This window comes from Bufo gargarizans, chromosome 6 (assembly GCF_014858855.1).
Source record: "Bufo gargarizans isolate SCDJY-AF-19 chromosome 6, ASM1485885v1, whole genome shotgun sequence".
Lineage (NCBI taxonomy): Eukaryota > Metazoa > Chordata > Amphibia > Anura > Bufonidae > Bufo > Bufo gargarizans.
Window position 1 is genome coordinate 236172124 of NC_058085.1, and position 18473 is coordinate 236190596.

The following is an 18473-nucleotide window of genomic DNA, read 5'->3' on the forward strand; positions in this document are numbered from 1 at the left end:
GTCACCTTTATAGTGCGGTCAGAACATCTTTGCATCCTAGTATTCATGACTACTCGCATGTGACTGCTGCACCCCACAGTATGTAGTACTATCTATGTTAGTTTTTTAAATACTTAAAGGGAACCTGTCACGGGGATTTTGTGCATAGATCTGAGGACATGGGTTGTTAGATGGCCACCAGCACATCCGCAATACCCAGTCCCCATAACTGTGTGTGCTTTTATTGTGTATAAAAACCGATTTGATACATAAGCAAATTAACCTGAGATGAGTCCTGTCCTAGAGATGAGTCAGGGACAGGACTCATCTCAGGGTAATTTGCATATGTATCAAATCAGTTTTTTATACACAATAAAAGCACACAGAGCTATGGGGACTGGGTATTACGGATGTGCTAGCGGCGATCTAGCAACCCATGTCCTCAGCTCTATACACAAAATCACGGTGACAGGTTCCCTTTAAAGGGGTTCTGCACTTTCAATTAACTGATGATCTATCCTCTGGATAGATCATCAGCTTCTGATCGGTCGGGGTCCGACACCCGGGACCCCCGCCGATCAGCTGTTTGAGAAGGCAGCAGCGCCGCGGCCTTCTCACTGTTTACATCCGGGCTGCCCGCCCACTGACGTCACGACTTGTATCAACTAGAGTGGGCGCGGCTAAGCTCTGTTCACTTGAATGGAGCTTAGCCGAGCCCACTCTACTTGATACAAGTCGTGACGTCAGTGGGCGGGCAGCCCGGCGGTAAACAGTGAGAAGGCCGCGGCGCTGCCGGAGCGCCGCTGCCTTCTCAAACAGCTGATCGGCGGGGGTCCCGGGTGTCGGACCCCGACCGATCAGAAGCTGATGATCTATCCAGAGGATAGATCATCAGTTAATTGAAAGTGCAGAACCCCTTTAAGCTATTTGTTTTCAATATTTTTTTTATTTTTATTAAAACACAGGACAAACTATACATATGTGGTATTGCTGTAATAGTACTGACCCGTAGAATGAAAGCAACAGGTCAGCTTTACAGCATAGAGAACTTCCTAACAACAAAACCCATAAAGCTGTTCTGGAATTTTTGTTTGTTTCCGGTTTCACCCCATTTGGAATTTCTTTAACTCCCCACTAGATTATATGCAATATTAAATGGTGCCATTAGAAAGTGCAATTTGTCCTGCAAAAAACAAACCTGCAGCTAGGTGACCTTAAAAAAAAAAAAAAAAAAAAAAAAAGTTATGGCCAAGGAAAGGTGGGGAGTGAAAAAAAAAAAAAAAAACCTGGGTCTTAAAGAGTTAATGAGCATGTGGACTGCAGACATTCAGTAAAATTGTGTATTTGCCCTGATATAGGATCTCTAGATAAGAATTTTCTATAACTTTCAACACAACATGTCTGTTTCTAGATTTCTTACAATAATTGGACAACTTCCACGGGGCTTTGTATCCATGTGCCAGGTCAGATGGAGACCTTTACAAACACACCATATAAAGAAAAATCATTTCAATTTTTCTCTTAAGGTATCTTACCTGATGACAAAGAAGCTGTCACCCAAAAAGTGTACCGTCCACCAGCAAAGCCCAGGGAGAAGAACTGGGAAACGGATGAATACGGACAATCTACAGCCACAGCTAAACAATTTATCTGTACAGAGTGTGGGAAAGGGTTCAGCCTCTATTCTTATCTCACCAAACATCAGAGGTCTCATTCGGGAGAGAAACCATATTCCTGCACCCTGTGTGGTAAATGTTTTGCTTACAAACCAAGTCTTGTTACTCATCAAAGGGTTCACACAGGGGAAAAGCCTTTTTCTTGTACTGAATGTGGAAAACTCTTTGTCAGTAAGTTCAACCTCAAAGCACATGAGAAGGTTCACACGGGGGAGAAGCCGGTGGAATGTCCAGCCTGCGGAAGATGTTTTAGCAATAATCCAGCCCTTGTTAAACATCTGAGGATACACACGGGGGAGAAGCCGTTCACTTGTACAGAATGTGGTAAAGTCTTTTCCAGTCGGTCATGTCTCAATGCACACCTGGTTCTCCACACGGGAGAAAGGCCGTATGTCTGTGGGGAATGTGGGAAAGCCTTTGCCAACCAGTCCAACCTTATATCACATCGAATAATACACACAGGACAAAAACCGTATGTATGCCCGGTGTGCGGGCGGGGTTTTGCCAACCAATCCAATCTTGCAAAACACAAGTTAACGCACACTGATGACAAGCCATTTGTGTGTATAGAATGTGGCAATGTTTTCTCCAGAAAAGATGGCCTTTCAAAACATTACGAAAGAATACACAAAAAAAAATTAGAATTTTGAAGGGAATATTTTTGTTCTGCACCATCACTTATGGGTTCAAAATGTGCTTTAAGTGAAAATGTAACAATCAGCATTGATTTAGGAGAAAACAAAAATGACTAAGAAATATATATATATATATGTATATATTTGTATTGAAATGGGACATTTTTAGACTATATGTATCTGCTATGGGACTGCATCCATGTAGGTTAGAAAATATTAATTTTAGCCATTGTTTTTAAAGGGTGACTGCGTTTTAGACTGCCTTATTAATTTAAGTAAAGAAATTGCAGCATATACAGTTGCAAGACAAAGTATGTGAACCCTTTGGAATCATATGGGATTTATACACAAAATGGTCATAAAATGTGATCTGATCTTCATCTAAGTCCCAACAATAGACAATCACAGTCTCCTTAAACTAATAACACACACAGAATTAAATGTTACCATGTTTTTATTGAACATACACCATCTAAACATTCACAGTGCAGGTAGAAAAAGTATGTGAACCCTTGGATTTAATAACTGGTTGAACCTCCTTTGGCAGCAATAACTTCAACCAAACGTTTCCTGTAGTTGCAGATCAGACGTGCACAATGGTCAGGAGTAATTCTTGACCATTACTCTTTACAGAACTGTTTCAGTTCAGCAATATTCTTGGGATGTCTGGTGTGAATCGCTTTCTTGAGGTCATGCCACAGCATCTCAATCGGGTAGAGGTCAGGACTCTGACTGGGCCACTCCAGAAGGCGTATTTTCTTCTGTTTAAGCCATTCTGTTGTTGATTTACTTCTATGCTTTGGGTCGTTGTCCTGTTGCAACACCCATCTTCTGTTGAACTTCAGCTGGTGGACAGATGGCCTTAACTTAAGTTCTCCTGCACAATGTCTTGATAAACTTGGGAATTAATTTTTCCTTTGATGATGGCAATCCGTCCAGGCCCTGACGCAGCAAAGCAGCCCTTAAACCATGATGCCCCCACCACCATACTTCACAGTTGGGATGAGGTTTTGATGTTGGTGTACTGTGCCTCTTCCTCCACACATAGTGTTGTGTGTTTCTTCCAAACAACTCAACTTTGGTTTCATCTGTCCAAAGAATATTTTGCCAGTACGGCTGTGGAACATCCAGGTGCTTTTGTGCAAAATGTAAACATGCAGCAATGTTTTTTTTTTTTTTTGGACAGCAGTAGCTTCCTCTGTGGTATCCTCCCATGAAATCCATTCTTGTTTAGTGTTTTACATATAGTAGATTCGCTAACAAGGATGTTCGCATATGCCAGAGACTTTAGTAAGTCTTTAGCTGACACTCTAGGATTCTTCTTCACCTCATTGAGCAGTCTGCGCTGTGCTCTTGCAGTCATCTTTACAGGATGGCCACTCCTAGGGAGAGTAGCAGCAGTGCTGAACTTTCTCTATTTATAGACCATTTGTCTTACCGTGAACTGATGAACAGAAAGGCTTTTGGAGATACTTTTATAACCCTTTCTAGCTTCATGCAAGTCAACAACTCTTAATCGTAGGTCTTCTGAGAGCTCTCTTGTGTGAGGCATCATTCATATCAGGCAATGCTTCTTGTGAAAAGCAAACCCAGACCTCGTGTGGTGTGTGTGTTTGTTTGTTTTTAAATAGGGCAGCTGTAACCAACACTTCCAATCTCATCTCATTGATTGGACTCCAGTTGGCTGACACATCACTCCAATTGGATCTTGGAGATGTCATTAGTCTAGGGGTTTCTATACTTTTTCCACCTGCACTGTGAATGTTTACATGGTGTGTTCAATAAAAACATGGTAACATTTAATTCTTTGTGTGTTATTAGTTTAAGCAGACTGTGATTGTCTATTGTTGTGACTTAGATGAAGATCAGATCACATTTTATGACCAATTTGTGCAGAAATCTATATCATTCTAAAGGGTTCACATACCTTTTCTTTTATCTATCATTAAATTCATGATTCACTAAGACATGCCGCCAGGCAGATTTGTATTTGTATTGTATATAGGAAACCTATATGAAATTATTCAATATTTCATGGTATGTGTTGTATGCAGTATACTTATCATTTATTAATATTGAATGGGAGGTTCCAGTAAACTGTTGGAGTGGACTGATGACGTCTGAGAAATCTAAATAATGAAAATGATCCACAGTGTCCTTGTAAACATGAACTGTTTTTTAAGCCATTGCATCATGAAAAGAGAAAATTAAATTAAAATAAAAATAAGTTTGGTTTATTCTTAAAGCTTTTCATACTTCCCTTCGTTTTCTCTCAATAAACATTCAGCGATCAGCCAGAATTTTAAAACCACTTGCCTAATATTGTGTAGGTTCTCCCCCCCCCCCCCATGCTGCCTTAAGAGATCTGACCCGACAAGACTCCTGAAGTTGTCATATTATATCTTGCTTAAAGACTTTGCAGTAGATGCTTTGAGTCCTGTAAGTTGCAAGGTAGGACCTCCATGAAACGGACTGACTTCAACACCTCTAACCCATTCCTGAACAATTTGTGCACTGTGGTCATTGCTAATCTCTGTACAACCTCCTATTGTCTAGTCGTCAGAATCTGGCTCTTGTCAAAGCTCCTCAGATCCTTGAGCTTGCCCATTTTTCCTGCTTCCAACACATTCATTTGAAAAACGAAGTGTTCAAAGGGGTTGTATTTTTTTTTTTTTAAGTCCGTGCCCAGACTTGCAAGAACTGACTTATGATGATCTGTTTCCCTTATGGGGAGTGCACTGTGCTCCTCGGTCTAATTTCATTGTGAGCACTTCTGTGATCATGTGCCGTACATTGGACACGTGATCCTAGCCTGGTTTCAAACCGCAATGTATGGGGGTTTCATCTGCGCAGAGAGCTCACAGCGCCCAAGGCTGTCTTACTGCGCAAGCGCAACCCCCCCCCCCCCCCCCCCCCGCCCCAACGAAAATGTATTGAACGTCAATACAATACGAAGCACATATCTCTAGATCATGGATGTCAAACTCATGGCCCTCCAGATGTTGCAAAACTACAACTCCCATCATTCCCTGATAGCTGTAGTATGCCCAGGCATGATGGGAGTTGTAGTTTTGCAACAGCTGGAGGGCCACGAGTTTGACATCCCTGCTCTAGATGGAACTAAACTAGAGATATGAGCAGATAAAGTACCCGACCCCTCTCCCTGTCAGTCTGCAAGAGGAGAGGGAGCAGCTGACAGCCTGCAGGAGGAAAGGAAAAATAGTAAAAAGTATATAGAAATGTGGCATTATCATTCTACTGACCCACATAATAAAAGTTTGTTTCCCCCTAAAAATAAAATAATTATTTAATACAAAAAATGTAAAAGAAAAGATTAAAAAGTTATGACTGCTAGAACACATAGGGTGGAAATATTATTGGTCCTTAAAGAGAATCTGTCACCTCCATATGGCCATATACAGTGCTTACATGGCTCTGTAGCACACCTATACAGGATTGTAACAGTACCTTTGTCTTTGTCTTTAGACTTGCACCAGCAGCAAAAACTGAGTTTAATTCATATGCAAATGAGCACTCACAAGTGTCCAGGGGCGGCGTTCAGTGTGTAGGTGCCCAGGCTGCTCTGCCTTCTTTTCACTTTACTCCTCCCCAGTGTCTGCCGTTGCCCGCCCTCAAGTCCGGACCTATCGATGAGGCAAGAGACTTGGAGGGCGGGCAAAGGCAGAGACTGGGGAGGAGTAAAGTGAAAAGAAGGCAGAGCAGCCTGGGCACTTACACACTGCGAGTGCTCATTTGCATATGAATTAAACTCAGTTTTTTCTGCTGGTGCAAGTCTAAAGACAAAGGTACCGTTACAATCCTGTATAGGTGTGCTACAGAGCCATGTAAGCACTGTATATGGCCATATGGAGGTGACAGATTCCCTTTAAGGCTAAAAGTAATTGTCACTAAGGGGCTCAAAATGCAAGTGTCCCCTGAGTTGTACGCCAACAAGATTTACTGCAGACACACACAAAAAAACTACAATAAAAAAAAAAGTGACTTTTGGGAGGGTTTTTCCAATTTTAAAGTGACTGTTAAGAGGTTGAAGTGGTTTTGCAGTGGTTTAATATTGATCACCTATTCTCTGGATAAGTCATCAGTGTTTGACTCCTGGCCCCCCTGCTGATCAGCTGTCTTCCTCTTCATACTTACCTGCATGTCATTTCCTTTATAGAGGTGGCACAGTGTAATTACATGTAAATGGGACAAGCATTTGTAAATTACAATCTACAAAGGAGATGACACACAGGTAATTTTGAAGAGGAATCAGTACTTGCATGAGCACTGCTAACGCTTCAAACAGATGATTGGCAGGGGCGTCAAGAGCTGGACCCATGCTAATCTGGCATTGACAACCTCTTTAACCCCTTCCCGACCGCAATCTGTATATATACGTGATAGCTGCACATACCCCGTGCAGCTACCACGTATATATACACGTTCTGGCAGGTCTTTAATCCAAGCGCTGCAAAGGATGCTTGGATTAAAGCTTCTGCCCCTGCCCTGTATGCTATCACGGACAGCAAACAGTGCAGTAATGCCGGCAAGGGACCAATCGGAGTGGTTCCTTTCCGGCAATCGATCCGATTGGTTAGTCTGTGCAGACTAACCAATCGGATCGTGGCAGTGTTAAAATGCCGGTTTCAGGCTCCCGCAGCCCCCCGATCTGTGCCCCTCCATCTGTTCCCCATCTTTCCCAGTGCTGCCCCCTCCTTGAGTTTGCCCCCTGCTGGCGTGACACCCTCCTCCCCCCCCCCCCCTGCCCCCAGTCTCGCCCACCCTGCTGTGTTTGATGGCGGCGGCTCCATTCCTGAGCCGCCGCCATCATCAGAGTGTCAGCTCTATGCTGACACTCTTCTGTAAGTTATGTAACCCCATAGATGCCGTGGCATCCATGGGGTTAATAGAGGGAGGGGGCTCCCTCTCTCCACCATCGGGGCTGCTGCGCTGCGATGGCAGCCCCGATGGTTGCCCTGGCAACCGGACGCTTTGCAAAAGTGTCCGCTGTTGCCACCTACAGGGCATCTGAATGTATTACACTTTGCAATGCTCTTGCTCTTATAGTACAGCCATCAGCCCCACTGGATCTTCATGATCCAAGAGGGACTTGAGAAAAAAAAAAAAAAAAAAGTTAAAATAAATAAAAATGTAAAATAAAAAAAATACAATTGCCTTTTCCTATAAAAAAAACTACACATATTAGGTATCACCGCGTCCGTAACGACCGTCTCTATAAAGAAATCACATGATAGACCCCGTCCGATAAACACCATAAAAAATAAAATAAAAACTGTAATCTGTGTAAAGAAAGCTATATTTGTCACCTTACATCACAAAAAGTGCAACAGCAAGCGATCAAAAAGGCGTATGACCCCCAAAATAGTACCAATCAAACCGTCACCTCGTCCCACAAAAAATGATACCCTATTTAACCACTTCAACCCCGCTAGCTAAAACCCCCTTCATGACCAGGCCACTTTTTACACTTCTGCACTACACTACTTTCACCGTTTATCGCTCGGTCATGCAACTTGCCACCCAAATGAATTTTACCTCCTTTTCTTCTCACTAATAGAGCTTTCATTTGGTGGTATTGTATTGCTGCTGACATTTTTACTTTTTTTGTTATTAATCGAAATTTAACGATTTTTTTGCAAAAAAATGACATTTTTCCCTTTCAGCTGTAAAATTTTGCAAAAAAAACGACATCCATATATAAATTTTTCGCAAAATTTATTGTTCCACATGTCTTTGATAAAAAAAAAAAATGTTTGGGCAAAAAAAAAAATGGTTTGGGTAAAAGTTATAGCGTTTACAAACTATGGTACAAAAATTTGAATTTCCGCTTTTTAAAGCAGCTCTGACTTTCTGAGCACCTGTCATGTTTCCTGAGGTTCTACAATGCCCAGACAGTAGAAAACCCCCACAAATGACCCCATTTCGGAAAGTAGACACCCTAAGGTTTTCGCTGATGGGCATAGTGAGTTCATAGAACTTTTTATTTTTTGTCACAAGTTAGCGGAAAATGATGATTTTAATTTAAAAAAATTTTTTTCCTTACAAAGTCTCATATTCCACTAACTTGCGACAAAAAATAAAAAATTCTAGGAACTCGCCATGCCCCTCACGGAATACCTTGGGGTTTCTTCTTTCCAAAATGGCGTCACTTGTGGGGTAGTTATACTGCCCTGGCAATTTAGGGGCCCAAATGTGTGAGAAGAACTTTGCAATCAAAATGTGCAAAAAATGGCCTGCGAAATCCGAAAGGTGCACTTTGGAATATGTGCCCCTTTGCCCACCTTGGCTGCAAAAAAGTGTCACACATCTGGTATCGCCGTACTGAGGAGAAGTTGGGGAATGTGTTTTGGGGTGTCATTTTACATATACCCATGCTTGGTGAGAAAAATATCTTGGTCAAATGCCAACTTTGTATAAAAAAAATGGGAAAAGTTGTCTTTTGCCAAGATATTTCTCTCACCCAGCATGGGTATATATAAAATGACACCCCAAAACACATTCCCCAACTTCTCCTGAGTACGGCGATACCAGATGTGTGACACTTTTTTGCAGCCAAGGTGGGCAAAGGGGCACATATTCCAAAGTGCACCTTTCGGATTTCGCAGGCCATTTTTTACACATTTTGATTGCAAGGTACTTCTCACACATTTGGGACCCTAAATTGCCAGGGCAGTATAACTACGCCACAAGTGACCCCATTTTGGAAAGAAGACACCCCAAGGTATTCCGTGACAAAAAATAAAAAATTCTAGGAACTCGCCGTACCCCTCACGGAATACCTTGGGGTGTCTTCTTTCCAAAATGGGGTCACTTGTGGCGTAGTTATACTGCCCTGGCAATTTAGGGTCCCAAATGTGTGAGAAGTACCTTGCAATCAAAATGTGTAAAAAATGGCCTGCGAAATCCGAAAGGTGCTCTTTGTAATGTGTGCCCCTTTGCCCACCTTGGCTGCAAAAAAGTGTCACACATCTGGTATCGCCGTACTCAGGAGAAGTTGGGGAATGTGTTTTGGGGTGTCATTTTATATATACCCATGCTGGGTGAGAGAAATATCTTGGCAAAAGACAACTTTTCCCATTTTTTTTATACAAAGTTGGCATTTGACCAAGATATTTTTCTCACCAAGCATGGGTATATGTAAAATGACACCCCAAAACACATTCCCCAACTTCTCCTGAGTACGGCGATACCAGATGTGTGACACTTTTTTGCAGCCTAGATGCGCAAAGGAGCCCAAATTCCTTTTAGGAGGGCATTTTTAGACATTTGGATCCCAGACTTCTTCTCACACTTTCGGGCCCCTAAAAAGCCAGGGCAGTATAAATACCCCACATGTGACCCCACTTTGGAAAGAAGACACCCCAAGGTATTCAATGAGGGGCCTGGCGAGTTCATAGAATTTTTTTATTTTTTTTGCATAAGTTAGCGGAAATTGATTATTTTTTATTTTTTTTCCTCACAAAGTCTCACTTTCCGCTAATTTAGGACAAAATTTCAATCTTTCATGGACTCAATATGCCCCTCACGGAATACCTTGGGGTGTCTTCTTTCCGAAATGGGGTCACATGTGGGGTATTTATACTGCCCTGGCTTTTTAGGGGCCCTAAAGCGTGAGAAGAAGTCTGGAATATAAATGTCTAAAAATGTTACGCATTTGGATTCCGTGAGGGATATGGTGAGTTCAGGTGAGATTTTATTTTTTGACACAAGTTAGTGGAATATGAGACTTAGTAAGAAAAAACAAACAAAAAAATATATATATTTCCGCTAACTTGGGCCAAAAAAATGTCTGAATGGAGCCTTACAGGGGGGGTGATCAATGACAGGGGGTGATCAGGGAGTGTATATGGGTGATCACCCCCCTGTCATTGATCACCCCCCTGGTAAGGCTCCATTCAGACGTCCGTATGATTTTTACGGATCCATGGATACATGGATCGGATCCGCAAAACACATGCGGACGTCTGAATGGAGCCTTACAGGGGGGTGATCAATGACAGGGGGTGATCAGGGAGTGTATATGGGTGATCACCCCCCTGTCATTGATCACCCCCCTGTAAGGCTCCATTCAGACGTCCGAATGATTTTTACGGATCCATGGATACATGGATCGGATCCGCAAAACACATGCGGACGTCTGAATGGAGCCTTACAGGGGGGTGATCAATGACAGGGGGTGATCAGGGAGTGTATATGGGTGGTCACCCCCCTGTCATTGATCACCCCCCTGTAAGGCTCCATTCAGACGTCCGTATGTGTTTTGCGGATCCGATCCATGTATCCGTGGATCTGTAAAAATCATACGGACGTCTGAACGGAACCTGACAGGGGGGTGATCAGGGAGTTTATATGGGGTGATCATGGGTGATCAGGGGTTCATAAGGGGTTAATAAGTGACGGGGGGGGTGTAGTGTAGTGTGGTGTTTGGTGCGACTGTACTGAGCTGCCTGTGTCCTCTGGTGGTTGATCCTAACAAAAGGGACCACCAGAGGACCAGGTAGCAGGTATATTAGACGCTGTTATCAAAACAGCGTCTAATATACCTGTTAGGGGTTAAAAAAATCTGATCTCCAGCCTGCCAGCGAGCGATCGCCGCTGGCAGGCTGGAGATCCACTTGCTTACCTTCTTTTCCTGTGAGCGCGCCTTCACAGGAAATCTTGCGTCTCGCGAGATGACGCATATATGCGTCGCTGTGCGCAGGGTTGCCGCCTCCGGACCGCACATCTGTGTTAGGCGGTCCGGAGGCGGTTAAGACAATCGCCCAAAAAATAAAAAAGCTATGGTTCTCAGACTATAGAGACACTAAAACATCATTTTTTTGGTTTCAGAAATGCTATTATTGTGTAAAACTTAAATAAATAAAAAGTATACATATTAGGTATTGCCACGTCCGTAACGATCTTCTCTATAAAACTATCACATGACCTAACTCCTCAGATGAACGCTGTAAAAATAAATAAATGAAAAAAACTGTTCCAAAACAGCACATTTTTGGGTCACCTTGCCCCATAAAGTGTAATAATGAATGATCAAAAAATCCTATGTACCCAAAAATGGTACCAATAAAAACCTCAACACTTTCTGCAAAAAACGAGCCCCTGCACAAGACGATCGGCAGAAAAATAAAAAACATGGCGTTCAGAAAACCAATCCAGCACAATCTGCCTTCCAAAAACCGTATGGCATTCCTTTCCTTCTGCACCCTGCCGTGTGTCCGTACAGCAGTTTACGACCACATGTGGGGTGTTTATGTAAACCGCGGAATCAGGGTAATAAATATTGAGTTTTGTTTGGCTGTCAACCCTCAATGTGTTAAAGATTTTTTTTTTATAAAAATGGAAAATCTGCCAAAAATTTGAAATTTAGAAATTTCATCTCCATTTTCCTTTAATTCTTGTGGAACGCCTAAAGGGTTAACAAAGTTTGTAAAATCAGTTTTGAGTAACTTGAGGGGTGTAGTTTCTACAATGGGGTCATTTATGGGGGTTCCACTATGTAAGCCCCACAAAGTGACTTCAGACCTGAACTGGTCCTTAAAAAGTGGGTTTTGGAAATTTTCTTAAAAATTGTAAGAATTGCTTCTAAACTTCTAAGCCTTCTAACGTCCTAAAAAAATAAAATGACATTTCCAAAATGATGCCAACATAAAGTAGACATATGGGGAATGTTAAGTAATAAATATTTTATTAGGTATATGACTTTCTGTTTTAGAAGCAGAGAAATTGAAATTTGGAAAATTGTGAATTTTTTCAAATTTTTGGTAAATTTGGGATTTTCTCATAAATAAAGGTGACTCAAATATATGACTATCATGAAGTACAATGTGTCACGATAAAACAATCTCAGAATGGCATGGATAAGTAAAAGTGTTCCAAAGCTATTACGACATAAAGTGACGCATGTCAGATTTGTAAATTTTGACCTGGACACTGGGGCATCAATGACCCTTGGTCATGAAAGGGTTAAGCTCCTTTCACACCACATTTCTGATCCATTCACTATAATAAGGCAAACCATTTTGGACCGGTTTTACATTGGTGTTTATCTTTTTTGACATACACAGGACTATGTGCTGACGACATCTGACAAATGCTTGTTTGTAGGGTTATTGGCAGCATGTCTACATTCTAAACTACATTCTAAACTTTCATTCTTGAATATTGGCCCATGTAAAAATTACGTTTAGAACCTGATTGCGTTGCTCTTTAACTTATAGTTTTTATTGATCACAACACACTTCACAATGTAAATTTTTTTTTTTTTTTTTTTTAGGATTATTTTTTTGGGCTGGAGAATGAAGCATTCAGTGCTTTACAATTCCCAGGTAGATGGCTGCACTGACTTTGGGCTTGATGTAACATAGTAGATCAACACCAGCAGATGACATACAGTACAGACCAAAAGTTTGGACACACCTTCTCATTCGAAGAGTTTTCTTTATTTTCATGACTATGAAATTTGTACATTCACACTGAAGGCATCAAAACTATGAATTAACACATGTGGAATTATATACATAACAAAAAAGTGTGAAACAACTGAAAATATGTAATATTCTAGGTTCATCAAAGTAACCACCTTTTGCTTTGATTACGGCTTTGCACACTCTTGGCATTCTCTTGATGAGCTTCAAGAGGTAGTCACCTGAAATGGTTTTAACTTCACAGGTGTGCACTGTCAGGTTTAATAAGTGGGATTTCTTGCCTTATAAATGGGGTTGGGACCATCAGTTGCATTGTGGAGAAGTCAGGTGGATACACAGCTGATAGTCCTATTGAATAGACTGTTACAATTTGTATTATGGCAAGAAAAAAGCAGCTAAGTAAAGAAAAACGAGTGGCCATCATTACTTTAAGAAATTAAGGTCAGCCAGTCCGAAAAATTGGGAAAACTTTGAAAGTGTCCCTAAGTGCAGTCACAAAAACCATCAAGCGCTACAAAGAAACTGGCTCACATGCGGACAGCCCCAGGAAAGGAAGACCAAGAGTTACCTCTGCTGCGGAGGATAAGTTCATCTGAGTCACCAGCCTCAGAAATCGTAGGTTAACAGCAGCTCAGATTAGAGACCAGGTCAATGCCACACAGAGTTCTAGCAGCAGACACATATCTAGAACAACTGTTAAGAGGAGACTGTGAATCAGGTCTTCATAGTAGAATATCTGCTAGGAAACCACTGCTAAGGACAGGCAACAAGCAGAAGAGACTTGTTTGGGCTAAAGAACACAAGGAATGGACATTAGACCAGTGGAAATCTGTGCTTTGGTCTGATGAGTCAAAATTTGAGATCTTTGGTTCCAACCACCGTGTCTTCTGTGCGACGCAGAAAAGGTGAACGGATGGACTTTACATGCCTGGTTCCCACCGTGAAGCATGGAGGAGGAGGTGTGATGGTGTGGGGGGTGCTTTGCTGGTGACACTGTTGGGGATTTATTCAAAATTGAAGGCATACTAAACCAACATGGCTACCACAGCATCTTGCAGCGGCATGCTATTCCATCCGGTTTGCGTTTAGTTGGACCATCATTTTTTTTTCAACAGGACAATGACCCCAAACACACCTCCAGGCCGTGTAAGGGCTATTTGACCATAAAGGAGAGTGATGGGGTGCTGCGCCAGATGACCTGGCCTCCACAGTCACCGGACCTGAACCCAATTGAGATGGTTTGGGGTGAGCTGGACCGCAGAGTGAAGGCAAAAGGGCCAACAAGTGCTAAGCATCTCTGGGAACTCCTGCAAGACTGTTGGAAGACCATTTCAGGTGACTACCTCTTGAAGCTCATTGTCACGGAAGGTGTGCAGGAAACTAGAAAACACAAAATGAATATACGACTGACTGGATCCAAAACTAAGGAACAAAAAAGGGAGAGCTCTGCATCAGACCTGGCTCTCTCCCTGACCGCTCAGCCTATGCGAAAATCCCAATGGTAGATGATCGCAAATCCTCGTACCTCGACTGTATAACACCTGAACACCCTATAATAGTGAGGGGACACGACCACCGGCTCCCCACTCTAGTTACGGAGGGAGTCAGGGTCACCTGGGATCCAGCAAACAGAAAGACACAAATAAATTAACAAAACTTATCTTGTAGAAGACTCAGAAGTAGGAACAGCATGCACACACTCCAGGAAGTTGTATAAACCGCAAAGTGATGCACTATGGGAAAAGGATTTAAAGGGATGCAATCAGTGACAGCTGAGAGAGGCTAACGAGATGAGAAAATGAAAGCAAAACAAAGGAACCTCAAGGAGGAGGTTGTAGACGTCTGTCAGAGCTTCTCAGATGTCTGGTGGTGACAGTACCCCTCCTTCTACGAGTGGACTCCGGACACTCAGAGCCCACCTTCTCAGGATGGGACCTATGGAAAGCCCTGATGAGACGAGTGGCCTCAATGTCCGTCACTGGGACCCACATCCTCTCCTCAGGACTATAACCCTCCCAATGAACGAGGTATTGGAGAGAACCGCGGACAACACGAGAATCCACAATCCTAGAGACCTGAAATTCAAGATTACCATCAACCACAATCGGAGGAGGAGGCAAAGACGAGGGTACAATGGGTTGGACATAAGGTTTTAATAAGGACTTATGAAAAACATTATGGATCTTCCAAGTCTGAGGAAGATCAAGACGGTAGGCAACAGGATTGATGACGGACAAGATTTTGTAAGGCCCAATAAACTTAGGACCCAACTTCCAGGAGGGAACCTTCAATTTAATATTCTTAGTAGACAACCACACCAGATCACCAACATTCAGGTCCGGACCAGGCACACGTCTCTTATCCGCCACACGCTTATATCTCTCACTCATGCTCTTTAGATTATCCTGAATCTTTTGCCAAATAGAAGACAAAGACGAGGAGAATCTGTCCTCATAAGGTAAACCAGAAGACCCCTCTCCCGAGAATGTCCCAAACTGCGGATGAAACCCATATGCACCAAAAAATCGTGACTTATCAGAGGACTCCTGACGACGGTTATTTAAAGCAAACTCAGCAAGAGACAAAAAAGAACACCAATCCTCCTGATTCTCCGCCACAAAACAGTGCAGATATGCCTCCAGATTCTGATTGACGCGCTCTGTCTGGCCATTCGACTGCGGGTGGAAAGCAGAAGAGAATGACAACCGAACCCCCAAGCGAGAACAGAAAGCCTTCCAGAATCTGGAAACAAACTGCGTGCCCCTATCAGAGACTATGTCTGAAGGAATACCATGCAATTTGACAATGTGATCAATAAATGCCTGCGCCAGCGTCTTAGCATTGGGCAAGCCAGGAAAAGGGATGAAATGCACCATTTTGCTAAAACGGTCCACCACCACCAGAATCACAGTCTTCCCCGAGGAACGAGGCAGGTCTGTAATGAAGTCCATGGACAGATGTGTCCAAGGATGGGAAGGAATGGGTAAGGGAAGGAGAGGACCTGATGGCCGTGAATGAGGGACTCTGGCACGAGCGCAGGTCTCGCAGGCTGCCACAAAACCCTCAACCGACTTAAGAAGCGCTGGCCACCAGAATCTCTGAGCGATGAGATCTACTGTGGCTTTTGCCCCCGGGTGCCAAGCAAGGACAGTATTGTGGTGTTCCTTAAAAATCTTGTGTCTTAAAGCGAGAGGCACAAACAACCTCCCAGGAGGACAAAGATTAGGAACCTCTGACTGGGCTACCTGAACCTCTGCCTCTAATTCAGGATAAAGAGCAGAGACCACCACACCTTCAGCCAAAATGGGACCCGGGTCTTCAAAATTCCCACCTCCCGGAAAACAACGTGACAGGGCATCCGCCTTCACATTCTTAACCCCAGGGCGGAACGTGACAACAAAATTAAATCTGGAAAAGAACAAAGACCATCTGGCCTGTCTCGGGTTCAGACGCTTGGCTGACTCCAAGTAGGCCAGATTCTTATGGTCAGTAAACACGGTAATAGGGTGTCTGGCTCCCTCTAGCCAATGGCGCCATTTCTTAAAAGCCAATTTGATGGTCAACAACTCCCTATCTCCCACATCGTAATTTCTCTCTGCGGAGGAGAGTTTCTTCGAGAAAAAGGCACACGGTCGCCATTTGGCAGGAGAGGGACCCTGAGACAAGACCGCACCCACACCCACCTCAGAAGCATCAACCTCAACTATGAAGGGTAGAGAAATATCAGGTTGTACCAAGATGGGAGCGGAAGCAAAACTCTCCTTGATATTAGAAAAGGCCTTACGCGCCTCTACCGACCAGGAGGAAAAATCTACCTCCTTTCTAGTCATATCAGTGAGTGGTTTAACAGAGGAATAATTCAAAATAAACTTCCTGTAATAATTGCCAAAGCCCAGAAAACGCATCAGCGCCTTCTGATTCTCAGGAAGCTCCCACTCAAGCACAACGCGGACCTTCTCGGGGTCCATGCGAAAACCAGAAGCGGAGAGAAGAAACCCCAGAAATTGAATTTCTGGAACCGCAAACACACATTTCTCCAGTTTAGCGTACAATTTATTCTCCCGCAGGATGAGCAAGACCTGACGTAAGTGTTCCCTATGAGTTTTGAAATCAGGAGAAAAAAATCTAAATGTCATCCAGATACACTAATACAAATTTCCCCATTAAATGATAAAAAATGCTGTTCACAAAATGCTGAAAGACGGCTGGAGCATTCATCAAACCAAAAGGCATAACCAAATTCTCAAAATGGCCCTCAGGGGTATTGAAGGCCGTCTTCCATTCGTCTCCTTCTCTGACCCTGACCAGGTTGTATGCCCCTCTTAGATCCAACTTGGAAAAAACTTTAGCCCCAACAATCTGGTTAAACAGGTCCGGGATCAAAGGAAGCGGATAAGGGTCACAAATTGTGATACTGTTCAGCTCCCTGAAATCCAGACATGGTCTTGAAAAACCATCATTTTTCTTAACAAAGAAAAAAACTGCGGCAACAGGTGACTTCGAGGGTCATATGTGTCCCTTTCTCAGACTCTCAGAGCTATAAGCACGCATAGCGACCCTTTCAGGTTGGGAGAGATTGTATAAACGAGATTTGGGCAGCTTGGCGCCTGGGATGAGATTAATAGGGCAATCGTACTCCCTGTGCGGGGGCAAGTCCTGAACTACACTCTCAGAGAAGATATCCGAAAATTCAGAGAGAAAAGATGGTACAGTCTTAGTAGAAACCTCAGAAACAGATGTCGTGAGGCAAAGTCACTCCAACCATTTATTTGCCTCGCTTGCCAATCAATGGTGGGGTTATGTTTAGTGAGCCAGGGTAGCCCCAACACTAGAGGAGTAGGCAATTCGCTAAGGACGAAACATGACACATCCTCAACATGAGCATCGCTCACAATCAAACGGATATTGTGAACTATGCCCTTTAATGATTTCTGAGAAAGTGGAGCGGAATCAATAGCAAAAACAGGTATATCCTTTCCCAAAGTGCATACCTGGAAACCATGAGTTATAGCAAATTGATTATCAATGAGATTGACAGCTGCTCCACTATCTACAAAAATCTCACAATTAATGTTCTTGCTCTCTAGCGCCACCCTGGCAGGTAGGACAAAACGTGAACTACAAGCAAACAGAAAACCTTCAATTTCCGCATCAACCTTGCCAATGGTAACAGATGGAACATTTTTAAAGGATTTTTTCCTTTTTGTTTCTTTATTACTCTCAAAAAACTGCCTGAATCTCCTAGACGGACAAACATTTGCCAAATGATTTATACCTCCACAACAGAAACAAACCTTCCCATGAGGGCTGAATCTTCTATTGTTAGAGGCAATCAAACCCAGCTGCATGGGCTCCTGCTCAGAACGGGTTGACAGCGACTGAGACCCCTGTGCACAGAATGAGACCACCGCACTGTCCTGGGATTGAGTATGACGCCTGTCAATACGAACGGCCCGAGACATGGCAGAGTCCAAGGAGGTAGGCCTCTCATGAAAGGCAAATGCATCTTTTAATCTCTCTGAAAGACCATGGCAAAATTGACTTTGTAGTGCAGCATCATTCCAACCAGTATCAGCTGCCCATCTCCGAAATTCTGAACAGTATATCTCTGCGGATTGTTTACCCTGACATAAAAGACGTAGTCTAGACTCATCATATATCTGACCCAGGGCTAAAAAGAATTCATCCACTGAACGGAGGGGCCGTGCCCCCACCGGCAGCGAAAAGGCCCAGGACTG

The 18473-nt window shown here is 43.2% G+C and overlaps 1 protein-coding gene across 1 annotated transcript in view; it reads left to right on the forward strand.

Annotated features, from left to right (window-relative positions):
- Positions 1-18473, forward strand: part of LOC122942099 (zinc finger protein 420-like) — an 81416-nt gene that overhangs the window by 13612 nt on the left and 49331 nt on the right. Inside the window, exon 7 of the mRNA XM_044299594.1 lies at positions 1506-2304. Coding sequence (XP_044155529.1) covers positions 1506-2304 — 799 coding nt within the window. The remainder of the gene's footprint in view (positions 1-1505; positions 2305-18473) is intronic.